Below are 22,706 nucleotides of genomic sequence, written 5' to 3'. Positions count from 1 at the left end.
TGTAACCTGAAGCGTATGTAACCTGAGGTGGCATCCACCCTGAGGAACGCCTTCCAATCCTATGCCAAACAGATAGAACAAGTATTTGAGTTTTATCAGTTTTATCAGAAGTCATTAATGGTTGATGTTTTATTGCGGTTTTAATACTTTGCTGGGAGCTGCCCAGAGTGGCTGGGTGGCATATAAATAATAAATTTATTATTGTTATTATTGGCACCAGTTGTATCGCAGAGGGGAAGGAGTTCCAAAGCTGGGGTGTTCCCTCTGAGGAGGTTCTTGTCTGTGTGGCTGCCATTGAACTTCAGGAAAAAGTTGCACTGCTGAGATCTCCTGGCTGGGAGACTTCACAGAAAATTGATTTTTTATTTGGCTTTGAACTTGGCACCCTTATTAGGAATGTGCAGGGTGTCGTTCTTTTACATCTGAGTTACCTGCAGCTGCCCTGACAAGACGAGGAATGAGGGACTGTGAGGGAAAGGCATGGTTGACCCTGTGTGCCAGTGGCGTAGCGTGGGTTGTCAGCACCCGGGGCAAGGCAAGTAATTTGCGCCCCCTAACCCGTGGATTTGCGCCCCCTAACCCTAACCCCCAGATGTTGCGCCCGGTGCGGCCGGCCCCCCCTGCTACCCCCATGCTACGCCACTGCTGTGTGCACTAAAAGCACAGCTCAGAACACTGCATCCACATTGCAGAAGATTCTGTGGCCATGTGTTGAGCTTGCACAGGGAATCAAGAATGCAGGAATCTGCATGAGATGCTGTTATGTACTGAGTTGAATAGGATCCAAAATGCAGCAGTCTGATTGGTCCTAGAACAATAGGATCCAAAATGCAGCCGTCTGATTGGTCCTAGAACATTAGGATTCAGAATGCAGCAGCCTGATTGGTCCTAGAACAATGCAGCAGTATGATTGGTCTGCAGGAGCCACCCAATCCAGATCCAGGTGGAAGTGAATCCACAACCTGATTGGCCTACAGGAGAATTCCGGAATTAGCCAATCACGTGCAGCCCATTGTGTAAATAATGTATATAAAGCAGATACTTTGGGGGGACTTTCATTCCTCCTCACCACTATGAGCTGAATAAAGAGCATGAAATCCACTCTCGACTCTGAGTATATTTCAGATGCCATACATGCTTCTGGCATGACAGGAACCCTCTGAATAGTATTGGCAGAGGCACCCATCAAGCCTCAGTTTCCTGTATGATAGAACAAATTCCTTGTGGCATGTGGAATGTGGCGTATTCATTGCTTGCCCTGGCCCAGGAGAATGGTGTTGTTCTGTTGTCAATGCAAGACTTAGTAGTCCTCTTTCTCCTCTGGGATGTGTACACACTCAACTGTGTAGCACAAAAATGTAGCTAAAAATCCTTCATCCTCATCCTCAAGGCGCTGCTTTCGGTCTTGATTTCTAGATCCTGGGTGCACTTGGAAACTCCCCTTGATTAGGTTATCCATGCCTTTTCCTCCCTGCACATGCTTCAGCTGAATGAAGAAGGAAGTGGCAATTCCAATATTGAAATACGCCCACTTACGTCATTGGGTAAGGTAAAGGTACCCCTGCCCGTATGGGCCAGTCGTGTCCGACTCTAGGGTTGTGCGCCCATCTCACTTAAGAGGCCGGGAGCCAGCGCTGTCCGGAGACACTTCCGGGTCACGTGGCCAGCGTGACGAAGCTGCTCTGGCGAGCCAGCACCAGCGCAGCACACGGAAACGCCGTTTACCTTCCCGCTAGAAAGCGGTACCTATTTATCTACTTGCACTTAGGGGTGCTTTCGAACTGCTAGGTGGGCAGGAGCTGGGACCGAACGACGGGAGCTCACCCCGCCGCGGGGATTCAAACCGCCGACCATACGATCGGCAAGTCCTAGGCACTGAGGTTTTACCCACAGCGCCACCCGCGCCCCCACGTCATTGGGTAGGTGTAGATAAATCCCTCATTGCTGGGTCCACCTACATATGTTTTCAAAAGGACACACAGCAGGGTAATGCAGGCTCAATCTGCAATGCACTTTTATTTTCAGAATGAAACCAGTTTCTCAAGAGATGTTTTTCACTGACAAAAGAGATGCTGTAAATCTTGATTTCATGTTGACTACTTAAAAAAAATCCCCCGAAGTACTCAGTGTGTCTTGATTTTAAAATAAAATGTTGTATGTATGCAACCTTGTTTACTTCTTCCGATCTTTGTGGATACCATTCTGCCCTTCCCAGTATTATGGAATTAGGGAGAACTGAAACTTCCTGGAAGGAAGAGAAAGAGAGACACACACACACACATGGAGAGCATTATACAAAGCTTAAAAACAGTAAAGCAAGAATGACAGGATTTTCATGCCACTGAAAGATTATCTTCTTTACATTTATAACTCTCATCATGAGTAGATTGTTGGATTGTATGTTCCAGCCTTTTTTCAAGAGACATTTAGAACTTCAAATGCTGCAACAAATTAATTTGCAAGATAGAGACAATAATGAGGGATTCCATTTCAAGACACGTCTGTGAAACGTTATGAAAGCTTAAAAAGGAAAAGAAGACGCGTGAACTGGCAGTCATCATTTACTAATATAAGGGAAAGCTACTGAAGAAGATGCAAAAGCAACAGCAGTTGAAGCTTCTTCTTCTTCTTAATCCGAAGAGGAAACCAAACTGAGAAAGCATAATTAGATGCTACCCTCTTAACAATGTTCTAGGCAACAGAACAAGTTTTATAGAAGGGAAACAGGACAAACAAAACTTGGGACTTCAAATGTAATGGGATTATTTTAAGGATTTTTTAAAAAACATTTTTGTACAGGAGACATGTAAAATGCTTTTGCTATTTTTTCAACTATATTCATTGAGTTTGAAATTTCAGAGTTAACATGGCATAAACTCAGGATCATGCAGGAATTAAGGGGTTATCAACACTGTGATCCTGGTGATTATGAACAAAATGTTTATTGCTTCTAACTATTGCCATTGCTTACTATAGCTGTTATAGATATGTCTTCAGACCTTCATTCTGCTTTTGCTTTGATAACGCCTTTTTATAAAAAGCTCTTTCTAGGATATATCTGTACTGGTCGACAAGCCTATCATTTAAATTGGGAAGGGAGCCCATCTAGGAGAAAGAAAACTCTGATCCAAAACTTCCGCTGACTTGCAGGATATTCTAGGCAGAAGAAGTGGTTAAGGAGAAAATCCTAAAAATCCAGAGCGGAATCTCTAAAACAGTTGGATGGTGCCTTATACGTCTCCTTCTGGTAACTCATGCAGCCAAGCTGGAGCCAGTGGAGCGTGGTGCCCAGCGTGGGGGGGGGGGAGGCAGCCGCGATGGCACCCCACCAGGATTGCGCTGCCGGGGGCGGTGTGCTTCCCCTGCACTCCTCTTCCTCCGCCAGTGGCTGGAGCCAAATGTCTTGCTCTGCTCTCCTTCGGACCTCATCAGCGATGCCAAAAGGGGAGTCTTGTTGACTGGGCAGCCTAGTACCTTCATACACACTGCCGGGGGGGGGTATTTTCTGCTAAAAACAATGCAGAAAGCAGCAGTAAAGAATCACCAAGTCTCTGCAGCCGCAGTGGGTGCTGTGATTCTTCCACCCCTGGAGGCACACTCCATTGTCTCTTGAGACAGATGGATGTCAACAACACCCCTATTTAACTGGAACAATCATTATTTTTAAAGTTCTGTCCCCCCCCCCCCCCAAAAAAAACTCAGCAACCCATGGGTACAGGGGTCAAATCACACAGGTTTCCATTATATAGTTTATTAAATGTATGATGTGGATCCGAGTGTAAGGTACACTCCTCCAGTTTGGTGTAGTGGTTAAGAGCGGTAGACTCGTAATCTGGTGAACCGGGTTCGCGTCTCCACTCCTCCACATGCAGCTGCTGGGTGACCTTGGGCTAGTCACACTTCTCTGAAGTCTCTCAGCCTCACTCACCTCACAGAGTGTTTGTTGTGGGGGAGGAAGGGAAAGGAGAATGTTAGCCGCTTTGAGACTCCTTCGGGTAGTGATAAAGCGGGATATCAAATACATACTCTTCTTCTTCTTCTATCATATTGTAATACACCACCCCACTCTCCAAGCAGTATGAGATTCCAGGGGTACCAGGCATGTGTACCAGGGTCTGTGTTTCCTTTCAGAACAAAGAGGCACAGCAGAGATGGTGGTGTCCTTGTGATATACGGTTTAATTACACATGTACACAACCTGAACGTAGCTGGAGGGAGAGCAGAGCATTCACATCCCAAGAGAGGCCAGTTCCTTCCAGATTCCAAGAGACCCCAAGCGTTGTGTCTGACCCTCTCTGTAGCCTACAGCTGACTGCTCTGCTCTGTCTATCCCCCCAGCTTGAAAAACTGACACTTTTCCCTGTTTGCTTACCTCATTGCCCACTGCAATTCTGCCCCTCCCTCCTCAAACTCTGGCTTTTTGTTTCTTCTACATGTCACATTAGGGAAGGGCTTTCCTCATTTTCCCTTGAGGGGGTGGGCCTGAGAGTCTCTGTTCAGGGCTTGGAAATTATTAGCTTTGTTCCTCCCACACTCAGCAAACTATGCCAGGCTGGGCTGGCTTCTTAGGATAAGCCGAATCATAGAATTGGAAGGGACCCCAATGGTCATCTAGTCCTACCCTCTGCAATGCAGGAATCTCACTAAAGCAGGCAAAGGCCCTCCAGATGTTTTGGGACTACAACTCCCATCAGGACCAGTGGCCAGGGATGATGGGAATTGTAGTCTCAAACCATCTGGAGGGCTGAGTTTGCCTATGCCTGCACTAAAGCATCCATGACGATGGCCATCCAACCTCTGCTTAAAAACCTCCAAGGAAGGAGAGTCCACAACCTCCTGAGGGAGATTGTTCCACTGTCGAACAGCTCTTATTGTCAGAAATCCAGCAGAGTTTGGAACAGTTTAACCAAACCTTGATTATTTCTAACTTTTACTAAATCCAGGAATTATGGAGAAGATTTGGCACCCAAGAATTTATGGGATCCTTCTTCTTGTTGTTTGGTCGTTTAGTCATGTCCGACTCTTCGTGACCCCATGGACCAAAGCACGCCAGGCACTCCTGTCTTCCACTGCCTCCCGCAGCTTGGTCAAATTCATGTTTGTAGCTTCGAGAACACTGTCCAACCATCTGGTCCTCTCTCGTCCCCTTCTCCTTGTGTCCTCCATCTTCCCCAGCATCAGGGTCTTCTCCAGGGAGTCTTCTCTTCTCATGAGGTGGCCAAAGTATTGGAGCCTCAGCTTCAGGATCCGTCCTTCCAGTGAACACCCAGGACTGATTTCCTTCTAAGTAGATAGGTTTGATCTTCTTGCAGTCCATGGGACTCTCAAGAGTCTCCTCCAGCACCATAATTCAAAAGCATCAATTCTTCAGCGACCAGCCTTCTTGATGGTCCAGCTCTCACTTCCATACATCACTACTGGGAAAACCATAGCTTTAACTATACAGACCTTTGTCAGCAAGGTGATGTCTCTGCTTTTTAAGATGCTGTCTAGGTTTGTCATTGCTTTTCTCCCAAGAAGCGGGTGTCTTTTAATTTCATGACTGCTGTCACCATCTGCCGTGATCATGGAACCCAAGAAAGTAAAATCTCTCACTGCCCCCATTTCTTCCCCTTCCATTTGCTAGGAGGAGATGGGACCAGTGGCCATGATCTTAGTTTTTTTGATGTTGAGCTTCAGACCATATTTTGCGCTCTCCCCTTTCACTTTCATTAAAAGGTTCTTTAATTCCTCCTCACTTTCTGCCATCAAGGTTGTGTCATCTGAATATCTGAGGTTGTTGATATTTCTTCCGGCAATCTTAATTCCGGTTTGGGATTAATCCACTGCCCCCCTCCAATTTATAGCAATATGTTCCATGTTTTTGTTAATTTTTTTAAATGCAGTCTCAGAAGCCTGCAATTTTGAGTGGAACATCATTTTTTGTTTATCCAAAAGGGTAGTCACACGCACCTCTCCACTGTGGGGCAACTTGGGGCAGGTGTGGTTTTGAAAGGGGGATGTGGCTGCTGAGGAAAGGGTTAAGAACTTCCTCCCTTGCAACTGCTCTGTCCTGTCCAAAATGTCGGCTTTCTAATGCTTCTTTTTCATTTAACCGCCCCCCCAACCTCACAAATACAGGCATGTAACATATAGTTTCCCTCCAAGTTTTAAGGTACACATCTTTTCTACAGTTAAAGGAACGCAGAGCCCTTACTGTAACTGAGTTGGCAGATTCTTCAGCTCAGATTACAGGCGGACTGTGTGTGAGAGAGGATCAGCAGTGAAAGTCCACAAGACTTTATCCTAATTTTATCAGATTACTTCCCCTGAAACTCTTCTTTTGAAGTGCTCTTCAACAGAAGAACAAATGGGGAAGACATCAATGCTTCATAATGCTGAAAGCTTCTCCCTGGGGTAATTGAAATATTTCTTATCAAAGGATTGATAAGATCAGGTTGCAGCTGTAACAAAGAAGAAACAGATAAAGCCAAGTGGAAATCGGTAAGACAGCGCTGGTGGTACAAGCCTATTGAAGATGGTCGAGCTAATTAGAATCTATAACTCAGGACATTCCATTACATGCTGGGCAAATGACCCTGTAAGTTTCAAGTCTATCTGCTACATTAAAAAAAAAAAGTTCAGATGTAGAAATAATAATGTGGCTGATGGATTCTGTATCCTTGAATGAGCATCACCAACCAGAGGTCTGGGTATCTGGCAAATTTCTTTTAAAATAAGGTCCTTTGAGTTCAATATATGCATCTATCTTCACCAATGTTTAAAAACCTTCTAAAAATTTCACACAGAGCTTTCTGAGAACCAATGTTCAAAAGAAGGGGGGCAATGAAACATAATAAAGTTTTACAAAAAAAAAAAAGGAAGTTGGGGGAAAATTCCCATTAAAGACTGAGGTAGTTTAAATTGGGTAAAAGAAGCAGAATTGATCTAACAAAAATACAGGGTTTTAAATATATATATATAAAGCAGAGACTGACTTAGGGAACATTTTAAATTACAGCAGGACGTGGCCCTTGCTGCACCTGTAATTCAGACTTAAACATGTGTGGAGATTTCCAAATTGCTTCTCAACAGGTATATTTGTAGGGTTCTGGAGGATTATTATGAAGCCCTAGATATGGATACATTATCTTGATTTTTGTTTGTCAAAGTTATCCTTTGTCCTCAGTTATGTTGGTGTGGTCCAGAGGACACATTATTGGATACAGTATAATACTAATAATATATTAGTTATACTCCACCCATCTGACTGCGTTGTCCCAATCACCCTGGGAAGCCTGCAACATGAGATATCAAACATTAAAAGCTTCCCAATATTAGATGTCTTTGGAAAGTTATATACGGTAGTTGTTTATCTGTTTGAAATCTGATGGGAAGGCCTTCCACAGGGCGGGTGCCACTACCAAGAAGGCCTTCTGTCTGGTTCCTTGTAACTTTACTTCTCGCGGTGAAGGAGGAAGAGGAAGAAGAAGAAGAAGAAGAGGAGGAGGAGTTTGGATTTGATATCCCGCTTTATCACTACCCAAAGGAGTCTCAAAGCGGCTAACAATCTCCTTTCCCTTCCTCCTCCACAACAAGCACTCTGTGAGGTAAGTTAGGCTGAGAGACTTCAGAGAAGTGTGACTGGCCCAAGGTCACCCAGCGGCTGCATGTGGAGGAGCGGGGAATCAAACCCGGTTCACCAGATTACGAGTCCACCGCTCTTAACCACTACACCACACTGGCTCTGGGAACCTCCAGAAGGCCCTCAGAGGTGAACCTCTGTGTCTGGATGGCTGAACGATGGCAAAACTCTCATTTCTATGGTCTTCCTTGGTAGCTTTGAACGAGTCATCCACTCTTTCAGCCTCAGTTCTTCATCTGCTAAATATGAAGGGTAGGAGGTAATCTCACAAAATATTACTTGGTGCCCAAGACTGTGTGCACATTACCCTTTACTCCAGCTCCAAATGCTTGAAAGGTAAGGGGTGGGCAAGCCTCCATTGCCCTGTGGTAATTCAATTTTGGGGGAAGGATAGGCTAGAACTGTCTTCCATGATAGTTATCTATGCAGAGGGATTATTATTTGGGATTATTATTTTTAGGAGGAATATTAAGTCAGGTGAACTCCCATCTTTCGATGTAGTGCAGCCCATGCACAGGTCCACCATATCAGGTTGAAAACATGCCATACATTTAAAGACTTTTATAAAGTAATTTCCCCCAAAGGATCATAGGAAGTGTAAAGGTACGTTAAGGGTGCTGAGAATTATAGCTCTGTGAGGTGTAAACTATAGTTCTCCGGATTCTTTTGGGGTGGGGTGCTTTAAATGTACCGTATGTTCCAAAAACGTGGAATATGAATCAGCAAATTTTACAAAACAGTGACTGCTCTCCAAAGAAGCAGACATGTGGGGAGAAACGTAATTGCTTTTGTCCTTCTCTGGACAAAGGAGCACCCTCATACATCATTTTATGCTCCATCATTTGTTTATTTATATACTGCTCTTTAAAAAAATTAACAAATCCCAGGGTAGTTGTCATAACAATGCCTATTGTATTACTAAAATTACTCCAATCTGAATGGTCACTCTCCAACTGCAAAGTAAGTATGGTGCCTTATCTTATTGGGCTGCTGTAGAAACCAGCACGGGAACAGCCCTATAAAGTCCACCTCGACACTTCATATTTTACAGTTGGGAAACTGAGCCTGAAATGCATCTTTCTTGATGGTAAAATTTCCTTACCGCCCACCAGTGCTCAATGGAAGGATTCAGCTTGTGTCGTAGAACCCCCTACCGCCCACCTAGAATCCTGAAACACCCACTAGTGAGCGGTAGGGACCAGGCTGACAACCCCTGATCTAGTGTCACATTGTATATTGCTATTCAAACGTTTCATTTGCAGCTGTATAGCTGAGTCTTTATACCACTTTAACAGCCATAGTCCCTCCTCCCCACCCAAGAATCCTGGGAACGATAGCGTGTTAAGGGTGCTAGGAATTATAGCTTTGTGAGTGGCAGTTCCTAACCACTCTCAGCACTACAGTTCCCAGGATTCCTTGGGGAAAGTAGTGCTTTAAATACATACTACGGATGTGGCCGTGGAAGTTCACAGAAATTGTAAGATTTGCCCCTAAAGTTCCTAGGCCTCTGGATCATGCTGACTTTTCTCAAAGGGAAGATTGTCACATATATAACATGCACACAGAAATATATTTTCAGCTCTTTTTTCTCTTGCACTGCCCTGTATTCTCTTTTGTCCTTTCTATTATTCATTGTCCATCTCATTTCTGCCTTCTCATGTCTCTTTTCTCCCTCCTCTCATTAGTCTCCTACTAGCCCAGTTTTATTAATAACGTTTTAATGTATTCAGCATCTAACACTCGGCCATTTCTCTCCTACAGTCTTCACTAACATTTCCCATGCTGGAGAAAGACTTTTGCTTGGAAGTACCAATTCTACCCAGCAGGGGGAGGGGAAATCCCAGTGTTTCGGATACAGGCTGAAAACCCAGTTAGCTAGGATTATTATGGAATGTGGTACAAATTGCAGTTTGGAGCAGACTCTAACCTCATAGCTCAAAGGATGCAAAAGAAACCCAGTGGAATCGGAGAATACAATTTATAACTTGGTTGGCAGATGACCTGGAACATTTGACAGCAGGGCAAATTCAGTTTAGTTTAGAAACAGAGCAGTCTTGGTGCTTAATTTTTATTGCGGCTATATCACCACGATCACTAATGCATTTTCTGCTCCTTATTCTGTGATTAAGGATGCAGATTATTAGAGTTGCTTTTTTTTTTACTAGTGCTTCACATTACTGCCAATCATAAAGTGAAATAAAATCTGGAGATTAGAAATCATGAAATATTTGTGCATGTGTGAACCAGGTCCAAGCATTGAATAACCCATAGATATCCAGACATGTACAAGCATATGTGCACCATTGGCCATTTTAGGTATATTACTGCCCCGTGTTGCTTCTCAGTCCCACAAATGGCTGTTGACTGGTTGTCAACAATAATGCCGCTTTAAAATTATTTCATCCCACTGAAACCAATCTATGGGTTCCAAGAAGCATTCCAGATGCATGCTGAAACAATCCTTTCCCTACCAGCCTGCTTAAATCTATGGAAATTCTTTGGAAAGGGGTAGGCCTTGCTCCAAGGTCCGTATAGTTAAAGGTATGGTTTTCCCAGTAGTGATGTATGGAAGTGAGAGCTGGACCATCAAGAAGGCTGATCGCCGAAGAATTGATGCTTTTGAATTGTGGTGCTGGAGGAGACTCTTGAGAGTCCCATGGACTGCAAACCTCTCCATACTGAAGGAAATCAACCCTGAGTGCTCACTGGAAGGACAGATTGTGAAGCTGAGGCTCCAGTACTTTGGCCACCTCATGAGAAGAGAAGACTCCCTGGAGAAGACCCTGATGTTGGGAAAGATGGAGGGCACAAGGAGAAGGGGGCGACAGAGGACGAGATGGTTGGATAGTGTTTTCGAGGTTACCAGCATGAGTTTGACCAAACTGCGGGAGGCAGTGGAGGACAGAGGTGCCTGGCGTTCTCTGGTCCATGGGGTCACGAAGAGTCGGACACGACTAAACGACTAAACAACAACAACAGGCCTTGCTCCTTTTAGGCAGAACATGGGTGAGAGCAAGTCTGAGAACCCTGAGAATCAGGCTGCTTGTTGACTTAAATCCTATTATTTCAGGCAAAGAGTGTTGTGCATCAGTCTACTGAGTCACATTCAGTCACATGTACATTAATCATGTAAACTTAAAAAGGATTTGGTATAATCAACATTTCAAGCTTCAATTGTTCTGTGTTGCTCCTTCCTTAGCCGTCCCCTCAAAATGTTTTATTTTTTTCCCTGCAGCAGTAACTGGCCCTCCACATCAGCCTGTGAAATACACCTTGCCTCCTAAACACTCCGGCATTTATATTTCCAGCACAAACAACTTTAATCAGGCAAATTCACATGTAGATTGCAGCACGCCAAGGTAAGCCTTATCATTATCGGTCCAGAAGTATGAATAATATTCCAAATATAGCCTTGTGGGTGCTTCTCGTGGCTCTGTCAATTTCTTTTTAAATTAGCAGAATCTTAGCAATTTCAAATCTTATGGCTTTTGTATAGCTTTTCTGTTGTATGTCTAGGTGCAACCTGTACACATTTCCACTGGGGACAATCTACCATAAATAGTTTGCAAAGAACTACCTGCAACATAGTCCCTCGCCTTTAAATTAAGCATTAAGTTACCTAATTAGTTTTTCATAGTCCCTGATAATAGCATTATAGGACTGTTTTTATCTAGATTCTTTTTAAGAATCTCTTATGGGTGGTCTAGAAATAAGACAAATAAATGTTTTGGTTCACTTTTAACACACTTCAAAAATATTTCTTGTGCCCACCATTGCATCATAGTGAACGGCAGGGAAGAAAACCAGTACAAAAGTAACAGTGGGCCTTACTGCAGCAAATATTCTTCTATTTTTTTATTATAATGTTGGCCTTTCCCCACTACTGTACTACTGCACCAGGAACAACTCTACTGTGTGGTTAAAAAAAGCAGCACGTACTCCGTGGGGTTCAATGCCACTCTCCCTCAATGCTTTTCTTCTCTCAAGCTTTTCAGTTTTACTTGAATTATTCTGATGGCATTTTGGTTTATGTCGGTTTAATTATTTGCAGGTTTTAGATTATTTCTGCGTGCACATTAGTATGGCCAGGCAGTGTGATCTCCGCAAAAGGCTGCCAAGATGCTTCCGAGAGCCTCTTATTAAAGAAGTTTCAGAGTTTCGTGGCAGAGTATGGAGTACAACGCCCCCCTTGCAGTCGCAAAGTGCATGTATGCACACATTGCGATGGATTTGGTCGCTGATCTCAGGTGCGTTCAGTGAAAACAAACAAGGGAACACTATCATTGAAAAGCAGATCAGCTGGATCCGGACCCCGCCCCGCTTTCCCCCCTGGCTTTACACCCAGATTACATTCAGGTTTGGGGCTCTTGCCTCCATGTCCGGCTGGTGAACCTCTGGTCTCTGTGCGCGGGGAACCTAGAGACCTTTGCAGGTAGCCAACGACTCTTTAATCTTGCGTGTCAACAAAGCCAACAGCTCATTTGGGCCAGGGCGACTCTGCCCTCGGCTTGGCGTGTTTGCGCGCTCGCGCTTTGCAGCTACGGCCGGCGGCAACTCCCACGGCCCACCAGCGCGCGGGGACAGGCAGCACCTCTGCGTGCACGTCTGAACGCAGCTTATCTCCCGTCACGGGGCCAGCGACTGCGCCGAGGCCTCGCCTCTATAGAAGTGGGCGCGCGGATCCCACCCTTCTTCCCCCCCTTCGGGTTTGATTCAAGGCGCCTTTAAACAGCGTTCCCCCCCCACACACGCCGCCCCCGCCTGCGAGGGCTTTCCTGGAGCAAACCGTCGCGTGAGGCGGCGTTTCTCCCGCGCGTGTGCGCGAAGAAGCGGGAGAAGGACGTCGTGAGGAGGACGAAGCAGTGCAACTCCCGCTTAATAGGAAAGGTAGCATAAAATAAGAACGAAACGCCCGCCTCCCGCCTCTCCAAGGGAGCAAGGAAAACGAGCCCTCGTCCCCCATCTTGTTTCTCCCGTTTCGCGGCCTGAGGCGGCGTCGCCCGCCCTTGAGGCGCGCGCGAGGCGGAGGTGGGGGCGGTGAGGCCTGAGGGAGCGGAGATCCCTCCGCCTCCGTGAGTCGCCGGCGGCGGCGGCTGAGACTCGAGGGCGGCGCCGCCCGCCCCTTGGCCTCCTCCTCCTCCTCCTCCTCCTCCTCCCGCCTGCTCCGCTCCTCCCTCGGCCCTGGGCCTGCGTCGGGTGTGAGGAAGGGGGGAAAGCCCCGAGGGCGCCCCGTCCCTCCCTCTTTCCCCTCCCTCCAGTCTCTCGCTCTCTCTCTCTCCCCCTCAGGTGGAGATAGTTTCTAGAAGCCCGTCCCGGCGTCCTTTGCGGCCCCAACATGGAGGAGCTGACGGTGGAAGTGCGCGGCTCCAACGGGGCCTTCTACAAGGTACGCCTCGCCCTCTCGCCGCCGGGAGCCCGGGGAGGAGCGGCCTCGGCGGGGGGACGGGGGACGGCCCGTTACTGCGGGGTTGGGGCCGGAGGGGTGGGCGGCCCTCGGCAGCCACCCTCGGAGCGGGGGAGCCTTTGGCCCAGGCCGGAGCGGGCAGACAGTGGAAGGTTGAGCGGTTTCTTTTTTTGGGTGGGTGGGGAGGATAAAGGGTGTGTGAGGCGAGGGGTGCGGGGCGGTGTGGTTTGGGGCTTTGGGGAGGGGCTTGTGGGTGGGTGGGACACGGGTAAGGGGAGAGGTCGTGGGGAGAGCCCAAGTTCTGGGTGCGTTACGTGTCCCCGCAGTGTTGAGGTAACGCGTTTTCGTTTTGGACACTCCTGGAAAGCGGTGTAACGTGCGAAGGGGCTTCCCGGGACAGGGCAGGCCAGGGCTGACTTTGTGAAGCACCTTGAGAAACCTCTTTTGGAGGGTTTTGTGTTGGAAGGCTTTTTTTTGGCCTTGTTACCTCGGTAAAAGTGGGGGGTGGGAAAGGGAGCTTCTGAATTTTATTTTACTGTGGTGTGTTCATTGTGTTCAGTGCCCCAAGTAGGACACGGGTGGGGTGGGGTGGGGGTGTTATGAGTCACTTGTGAGGGGGGTGGGGGTGCCCTCTGCTGTGAGTCAAAATACATTTTATATCCTTTTACTAATATTAGATTCAGGTCAGGCAGCATGGAGTCACACCTCTGGTGATAAGTAGACCAACCTCTGTGGTTTGGCTTTTAGAGAACATTTGTGCAAGCTAGGGCTAGAGGTAGGTTGAAAGGTGTGGGATTCTTCACCCAAAATGCAGGTTATTCTGTTTTAAATATGCTACTCCTTCATAAAGTAAGGAATGCACGACAACCGTAATACTTTTACAGACTCTTGAGTTTATTTATGTCACCAGAAAGCTTTCTTCACTGCCACCCTCTCTTGTATGCCAGGATGTTACAGGATCAATACAGGATACTCTCAGCTGTTGCTGTCAGTCTTTCTCCCTAAGCCAAGCCTTGGATGCTTGAAAATCCTAGACCTTTTTATGGCATGAGGCCTCTGTTCCTCTACAGGAGCACTGATAGGAGCCAGCATTGTGAATTACAGTTTTATCTGCGCACTGTGAAAGTTTTATTTATACTTAATCATAAATGTATGCTATTTACAGCAAAACTATTCACTATGTCTGTGTTTTGGGTGGGTGTTGTGGCAAGAATAACTGGGAATTTAAAGTTTGTTGCTAGTTGACATTCCATGCAATACCAATGGCAATTTTGTAAAACTTAAGGTGAGGGGGACTCCCTTGCAATAAAGTTTTGAAACTCTAATTACACTACATTTGCATTTTGTACTTGAATTCATATACTTATCAACATGGATCCTACTCTTCATCTGTGGAATAAAGAAATTTAAAGTCTTATATAAGCTTTACAAATATATCAGAATATAGGCAGTTCCTTTGTTCTAAAATTTATATATTTTCTCAGTAGGGCCTTTTTACTGGTTAGTGGTGTCAGGAATTTCTGAGAAGTATTTTGCCTGCCATTTTATTTCTTTATGACCTTGTGCAACATACCTGTGCCATACTTTAGTTTTGTGACTTCAGGAGTGTTGAAAGGCATATCTTAAGATATTCTCAAATGCAAAGCCATAGTAAAGGTTAGAATGTTCAAGTTTAGTGCCATGTTAAGTGAAAGTTTTTCATTCAGCATTTTGAAAATATTGTTCAACTTCAGTATGTACATGTGATGAAATTATGTTTATACTTTGCTGAATCCGTTTGGCCTTGAAGCTTCCTCGCTCAGCTAGCACAAGCGTTTATTTTTGAAGAAGTCAGTTTTCTATTCTGCTTTTTCATGTGTGCAGATGGGAGGAGGAGGAAAGTGTTGTTTTCAGAATGGTAAGTCTGTGATTTAAATAAAACCAACCTACTGGCAATAATAGTTGGAACTCCTTGTTGGTGGTAAAAGTAATACAAGGTCTCACTGAGACTGAATTTAATCAGTGATAATTGCTTCAGGCAGTCACATACCAGGCATATATGGTTATTATCATGGATCACAGCACCAATTGAACATTGCTTGGGCCTAGTTGCTGCTAATGTAAAGCCAGGATTTCCAGGGCATTTAAGACATCACATTTTAGCATTTGTGGAGTTGTTAGCTACTGTTGTAAGTAGCCCTTTGCTATAGGTGGGCCTGGGATCCAAGTTGAAAAGGTTCTGGATATTGATAGGCCGTGTAAGAATTGGAGAGCTTACAATTTTGATAGTTGGCAAATCTGGAAATGTTTAACTTACTCTTGGATTTCTTTTTTGTGATTGGCTAGTGACTATATATATATTGTGACTGACACAAAAATAATTCCAAATCCTCCATTTGAATGCAGGCCATCCTGTTTTAATTTCCTGAATAACTCGGGGAGGATATATTGACAGAATGCAAAATCCATGTGACTATACTTGCTTTTAGATTCTTGTTTCAAAATTATGGCTAGTTATGATTCCCTCACCCAGCATGTTTATCTACAACAGGGATGGGCAACTTGTAGTCTTTAGATATTGTTAGATTCCTGACTCCCATCAGCCCTAGTCAGTGTGCCAGTAATTGGAGACAATGAGATTTGTAGTCCAACAATACCTGTTGGACAATAATTGCTTCAGAGTGCTCAGATGGATGAATTTTTAAAAATATATCCGTTATTAGTAAGCTGCCATACGGGGCTTGATTTGTTCATGACCTAATACATGGCTGTGAAACCTGTGGCTAGTCAGGTGTTACTGGACCACATCCCCCATCATCCCTGACCTTTGGTCATGCTGGCTGGAGTGATGAGAATTGGAGGATCTGACATTGGAGGATGTCTGGCAACATCTGATACTTCATATCACAAGTTTCCCACCTGTTATAACAATGAATAAATAACCAGAAATATAGTTTATGGATATGGAAGCTATCAACAGTTATTTATTTCCAGTTAAAGATGGTTGCTATTTATTTATATATTTATTTTAAATCTGGTGTGGACTGGTCTCCAGTTACTAAAAAAAAAAAGCTGACTGACTTTTTCAGTTGATGCAGGTACTTTTGATTTCAAATTGAAGCTAGCCTTAGAAACCCTGTAGCCATAACTTGGCACCAGCATTCGAAACTCACCAGGTGCCAGACGCATTTTGCACCTGCTATCGACCACTTGCAACCAAGTGAAGATGCCAGGATGCCGCCTGACGTCTCCACCATCTGGAGGTGCGTGCCTGGGGGATCCTCGGATCTGGACAGCTTCAGAGAGGTTCTGAGAGATCTGCATTGGCTCCCAGTACGTTTCCGAGCACAATTCAAAGTGTTGGTGCTGACCTTTAAAGCCCTAAACGGCCTCGGTCCTGTATACCTGAAGGAGCGTCTCCACCCCCATCGTTCAGCCCGGACACTGAGATCCAGCGCCAAGGGCCTTCTGGCGGTTCCCTCATTGCGAGAAGTGAGGTTACAGGGAACCAGACAGAGGGCCTTCTCGGTAGTGGTGCCCGCCCTGTGGAACGCCCTCCCATCAGATGTCAAAGAGATAAAGAATTACCTGACGTTCAGAAGACATCTTAAGGCAGCCCTGTTTAGGGATGTTTTTAATATGTAATGCTGTATTGTTTTTAATACTGATTGGGAGCCGCCCAGAGTGGCTGGGGAAACGCAGCCAGATGGGCGGGGTATAAATAATAAATTATTATTATTATTATTATTATTCATACATTAGGAAAATGTCCTGTAGAATTCTGTCAGTTATAGTTTATCTCAGATTTTCTTAATCTCGGCCCTCCAGATGTTTTTGGCGTACAACTCCCATGATCCCTAGCTAGCAGGAGCAATGGTCAGGGATGATGGGAATTGTAGTCTCAAAAACATCTGGAGGGCCAGGGTTGAGAAAGCCTGTTTTATCTTCACAGTCAGAATGAGCTTTAGGAACCAAAAAGTCGTATTGCAAAATATGACTTTTGAGCTGTCTGCTCCAAAAATGGCAACTAGGCATTCCTTGTTGGCAACTTTAATCCTAGTTTAAGGAGCCATTTGGCACCTAGCTTATATATATGAGTTTGTGACACTGCCATTGGTACTTTCAAGAATTGGTATGCCTGCGCACTGAAATCTCTGTGGTGCTACTATTGTTAAAATTGACTGGAAACACTAGCATCAACTTCAATTTAAGAAGGATTTAAAATGGGACTGGCTAAATTCTAGTGAGGTTAAGCCTTTCAGTGGCTACTAGTTATGTCTGTATACTGCCTCCAGTATACCAGTTGCTGTTGAACAATTGCAATAGAGGGCTGTTGCCCTCAACATCCAGCTTGTGGACTTTCCATAGGCATTTGGTTGATCATTGTGGGAAGCAGCGCTGGACTAGAGAGGCCTCTGATATAATCCAGCAAGGCTTTTCTTATGTACTCTTCCGAAGTCAGATTGAATGCCAGTACTTTTCAGGTTTTTCCTCTGTGTACAGTGGTCAGTTTATAATCATTTACAAGCTACTGAGATCCTTGGGGAATATTTTACTCTGTCTCCAGAAAATTACCTCTAGTAGTGTTTTTATATTGGCACATTATTTAGCAATTCTTGCCTTTCTTAGTGTGGCAAGCATCACAAGATGTAATTTTGAAGGCATGAAGACAGCCTTTGGACCAACAGGCAGGAAAACTGCACTGCTGAAAACCTTGTTGGTAGATAAAGTGATGGGCAGAGCACTATCAAGAACTGTACTCCCAGGAAAACATGGTTTCCAACAAAGCAATTGATAGCATCCAGACTCTGCCTTTCTTGGAAAAGCTGGATTTCCCTGCCTCCCTGGATGAACTGAAGAACCCCATCAACTCTCAGGCATGTGGTAAAGCCCCAGGACAGAAATGCTGAAAGCCAGTATTAATTCCTCTCTCATGAGTACCTTCTCTGCATTACAAAGAGGTCTGCAAACTTGAATCCCTTGCAGAAGACCACAGTGCCTGGAGCCGAACAGTCAGGTTGTATACCACAGTAGTGACCAAAGGAGGAATGACTGCAGGGAGGAGTGCAGAGGGAAGACATACCATGGTGTGCCTGTAGCAGCACAATCAGATGCCTTCATCTGCCCCAGCTGCAGTAAAACATGTCTCTCCCATATCATTCTCAACAGCCACAGCAGGTGGTGTAAATCTCTCAACAGTTTAAGTTTACACCTTTTTCCATTGTATCCCGAGATAGACAGATGCCAACAACAAAGGACTGACTATTTTTGTCAAGAACTGTGAAATCAGAGTTTTAGAACAAACTTTTGCCAAAAATGTTATGGGAAATCCAGTGTTAATATTGGATGATGTTTACAATTTCAGAAGAACTTGGAAATTTGCAATGAAATAGTTTGCATAGCGCTAGCCATTGTTAAATTAGTGCAGGTTAGAAACTGGACAATGTCATACTCAAAGGAAGAAGGCACAACATTTTTGTCAAATTCAAATGATACATAGATTTTTGCAATTTTGAAACTATGCTTTAATATCTGCTTCCAGTGGTTACTTTGAGCTGTATTTGTTCTTTACCAGTACTTTTTACTTTCTGCTGCCCATGAGACATATCTCTTTCGGACTGAGCTTTACTTGGCTATCTCACAGTCACTGGCAAGTTGCATAGCTGTAAGCTTATTTTAGGTTATCTGGTTTTGATAGTAGAGGCTCTTGAGAAAATAGGAAGTTAAATATTTTATTTCTTGTTATGCCACTGTAAAACACTATTTTTTCCTTTGGGTGTATTATGATTTTGAAAAATCAGTTTGAAATCCCAGTGTACAAAGTAGCATAATAAGAAGGAGTGTGGTGGAGTCTCCTCCTTTGGAAGTCTTTAAGCAGAGGCTTGACAACCATATGTCAGGAGTGCTCTGATGGTGTTTCCTGCTTGGCAGGGGGTTGGACTCGATGGCCCTTGTGGTCTCTTCCAACTCTATGATTCTATGATTCTAAGAATAGTTTTCTGGACAACTAACATATTCAGAGAAATGGAGAGGTTTTCAAAATAATGGTCTCAATATATCTATGATTTTTTTCAAAGGACTTTGTGATGTGACATTGACTTCTGATAAAATGAACCTGCTAAACCAGGGATCAGGAACCTGTGGCCCTATAGATGATGTTGGACTACAACTCCTATTATCCATGACTATTGACCAAAGTCTGTTTTGGAGGCCTAATCCGGCCCGCTGTTCAATCCGGCTCCTGCGGCAGTTTATTTCGTGGGCTAAAAATCCTTAAAAAACCCTCAACAACTTCAGTCCTAAGAAAATCTCAACAACTTTGGGGTAAAAATAATAAAAAAAACCTCAACAACTTCAATCCTAAAAAAAAGGTCACCAACTTTGGTTGGCCCTTTGGTCAGCCCTCATGGCCCTTTACTTCATCAAATTTGGCCCTCTTTGAAAAAAGTTTGGACAACACTAATCTAGCTAAGGGTGATGGGAAGAGGAATCCAACAACATCTGAAGGGCAAAGCCTTTCCATTCCTGAAATAAACTATCAAATTCTTCGTTGTTCAGATCATTAAAGCTTTTATGTTGGTTGAACTCCTGCCAAGTACAACATAGTACAAATTTCATTCTATACTGATTCTTGATCAGTATAGAATTCATACACTTGTTTTTATTTGAGAAACTTGGCATGTTTCATGTTTCATCATAAAGTGATCAGATGTGCATAAATGAGATAGTATAGTTCTTATGTGGAAATCACATCACAGTATCATATGAGGAGCCTGTTTCAGTGCACTCTTGCATGCATAGATTAAACCCCTTTTTATGGGATGCTCATTGCAGGAGTGTTTTCAAACTAGCAATGTGAAGCATGATGAACAGTTCTATAGCTATAACTTCCCAGTTATGCATGTTTGAATTTATTCTGGGTCTTGAAGGACACAGTTCCCCCTGACCTCCCCCCATTTGCTCAGTATTGATCCAGTATTCCCCCCGCCCCACATTTGCTCAGTTATGATCCAGCATTTCCTCTGATACACCAATATACCAGTGACATAAACAAACATTGAGAGTCGTCGTTGGAGCTTTGATTTAGATTCTAAAGTTTACTGATGTGTGCACAACAAGGTCATAGAATCAAATTACAAATAACTAAGTTGAACCCATACTTGTAAGTTTATTATAACTTTATTTATTACATTTATATTTCACCTTTCCCCACGGAGCTCAAGGTCCTGTGCATTGTTTTCCCCATCTCATTTTATCTTCACAACAACCCTGTGAGGTAGGTTAGGCTGAGAGGCAGTGACTGGTGACCTTCATATGTGAGTGAAGATTTGAATCCTGATTTCCCAGCTCCTAGTCCAACACTCTTAATCACCATACCACAAAGGAACACAGGAAACTGCCTTATACTGAGTCTAGCCATTGGTCTGTCTAGCTCAGTATGCTGCCACTAACTTGATAGCAGCTCTGCAGGGTTTTAGACAGGAGTCTTAACCAGGCTGGCAGTTGAACCTGATACATGTTCCTCCCATTCAGTTCCCCCCCTCCAGAATTTATGAAGCAAACGGAAACATCAGCCCAGGGAACACTAGTGGTTTGGTTAAAAGTAGAAATAGAAAGCTCTAAACATGTAATGTAGCAAGAAATGAGAAAGCAAAGTTATTTTCAGCCTGTGATTTTGAAATCCCTCCAAATCCCGGAATTCTAAGTTTACTTGCTTTGTTCTTAACAAGGTCTTGTTGAATCTCAGTACACCGGGGTTGTCAAACTGGCATCTACAAATGTTGGCTGGGCTTACTAGTCAGTCGTTATTTGTGGTTGTCCTCCATCCATTTAGCATGAGCAGAGGGCTTTAGAGGGGCTATTTTTTAATTTGTCCTGATTATGTGGAATATCTTACATTCCATAGCTTCAAACTACAGTGGTACCTCAGGTTGCATACGCTTCAGGTTACATACGCTTCAGGTTACAGACTCTGCTGACCCAGAAATATTACCTCTGGTTAAGAACTTTGCTTCAGGATGAGAACAGAAATCGTGCTCCAGAGGCGTGGCAGCAACAGGAGGCCCCATTAGCTAAAGTGGTGCTTCAGGTTAAGAACAGTTTCAGGTTAAGAATGGACCTCCGGAACGAATTAAGTTCTTAACCCGAGGTACCACTTTATAGGGCATATGAGGGCTGCATTTGTGGCTATCCTTTTTGCTCTTGTTGAATGGATATGTAAGATGCTCGAATTTTGGCATTGGGATTTTTGTTGATGTTGACAAACTGAATAATTTGTCAAGGAGAGAGGTGTGAGAGGCAGGGTGATAATGGGGTAGTTAGACCAGAAACAAAGGTGAATGTTTAAGAGCTGTATGAACATCACAAATGTTGTCTAGCACAGGGGTAGGCAACCTAAGGCCTGGGGGCCAGATGCGGCCCAGTCGCCTTCTCAATCCGGCCCGTGGACGGTCCGGGAATCAGCGTGTTTTTACATGAGTAGAATGTGTCCTTTTATTTAAAATGCATCTCTGGGTTTTTTGTGGGGCATAGGAATTTGTTCATTCTCCCCCCCCCCCCAATATAGTCCGGCCCCCCACAAGGTCTGAGGGACAGTGGACCAGCCCACGGCTGAAAAAGCTTGCTGACCCCTTATCTAGAATTTTGTCTTCCATCAGTGGCTACCTGGATTGTCCTTGGAAGTTCACAAGCTGATCAAAGCTCCATTCATTTAAATCTCATAGGTTTCAGTGGAACTTTAGCACATGCAACTATATTAAAGTTGGCAACTTGTAGGCTGAAGTATTGGGATGCAACAACAAAGCTAAAAACTTAGGGGATTTTGAGGAAATCCAGTACTGAGACCTGTTGATGGATTGCATCTGTAACAGGTTCAAGGCTCTCTTGGTGCAGTGGCTTGAGATTTGTTCTTCAAACAGTCTTGAGATTTGTTCTTTAAAATATAAATCTGTATAGAAATGAAATTAATAATAATAATGTCCACAAAAAAATCCAACACTATCTAGGCATTATACTGTGGTGACTGCAATGTAGGTTTAAGGTGTCATTTGGCGATTAGATTATATATCTGAGTTTTTAATACTGCTTGTGGACAAGATCCATAGCATTATGTTCTCTTGGACCCTGTTCTGTTGCTTAGTGCTCTGGTGGCATCTCAGCGATAGCTACATTTTTCCTTCTTTCCTTGTGAGGCTGCTTTTTTCCTTTTCTTTTTAAGCTCAATAGTTTTTGTATAAATTTAAGATTGACATGTTGTATTTTACAGCATAGTCCACTGTGAAAAACTTCTTGATTCCCAGTGGGCTTCTTCAGACTGTAGTGTTCAGTACTGTAGAAATAAGCCTAGGTGAGCCTCAAGTTCACACACTTTTCTGGTGTGGTCATGAGAAGGAGTTTGCAAGCTTTTGCTTCTATTTTATGCAATGGAGGAGCAGATTAGCTGAAACCTATTTCTTGGGAACTAGTGCATTCATACTGAGCCAAGGTTTGACTTAACATGACATGTGAATGTAGCCACTGTAGTTAATAAGAACATAAGAACAGCCTGCTGGATCAGATCAATGACCATCTAGTTCAGCATCCTCTTTTCACAGTGGCCAACCAGCAAGTACGACCTGAGTCTGTGGAGGCAGAGCATGTCTATCCTGGCTAGTAGTCACTGATACAGCCTTTTCCTCCATGAATTTGAAGGCATGGATG

At 44.2% G+C, this 22,706-nt stretch overlaps 1 protein-coding gene across 3 annotated transcripts in view; it reads left to right on the top strand.

Annotated features, from left to right (window-relative positions):
- The first annotated feature begins 12,806 nt into the window (after nt 1–12,806).
- FXR1 (FMR1 autosomal homolog 1) overlaps nt 12,807–22,706 on the top strand; it is a 31,405-nt gene continuing 21,505 nt past the window's right edge. For all 3 annotated transcript variants that reach the window (XM_081911008.1, XM_081911009.1, XM_081911007.1), the window contains exon 1: nt 12,807–13,010. In XM_081911008.1, coding sequence (XP_081767134.1) covers nt 12,960–13,010 — 51 coding nt within the window. In that variant the 5' untranslated portion in view covers nt 12,807–12,959. The remainder of the gene's footprint in view (nt 13,011–22,706) is intronic.

Source organism: Podarcis melisellensis (assembly GCF_964234715.1).
Source record: "Podarcis melisellensis genome assembly, chromosome: 5".
In the NCBI taxonomy this organism is placed as follows: Eukaryota; Metazoa; Chordata; class Lepidosauria; order Squamata; family Lacertidae; genus Podarcis; species Podarcis melisellensis.
This window is presented reverse-complemented; position numbering and strand designations above follow the sequence as displayed.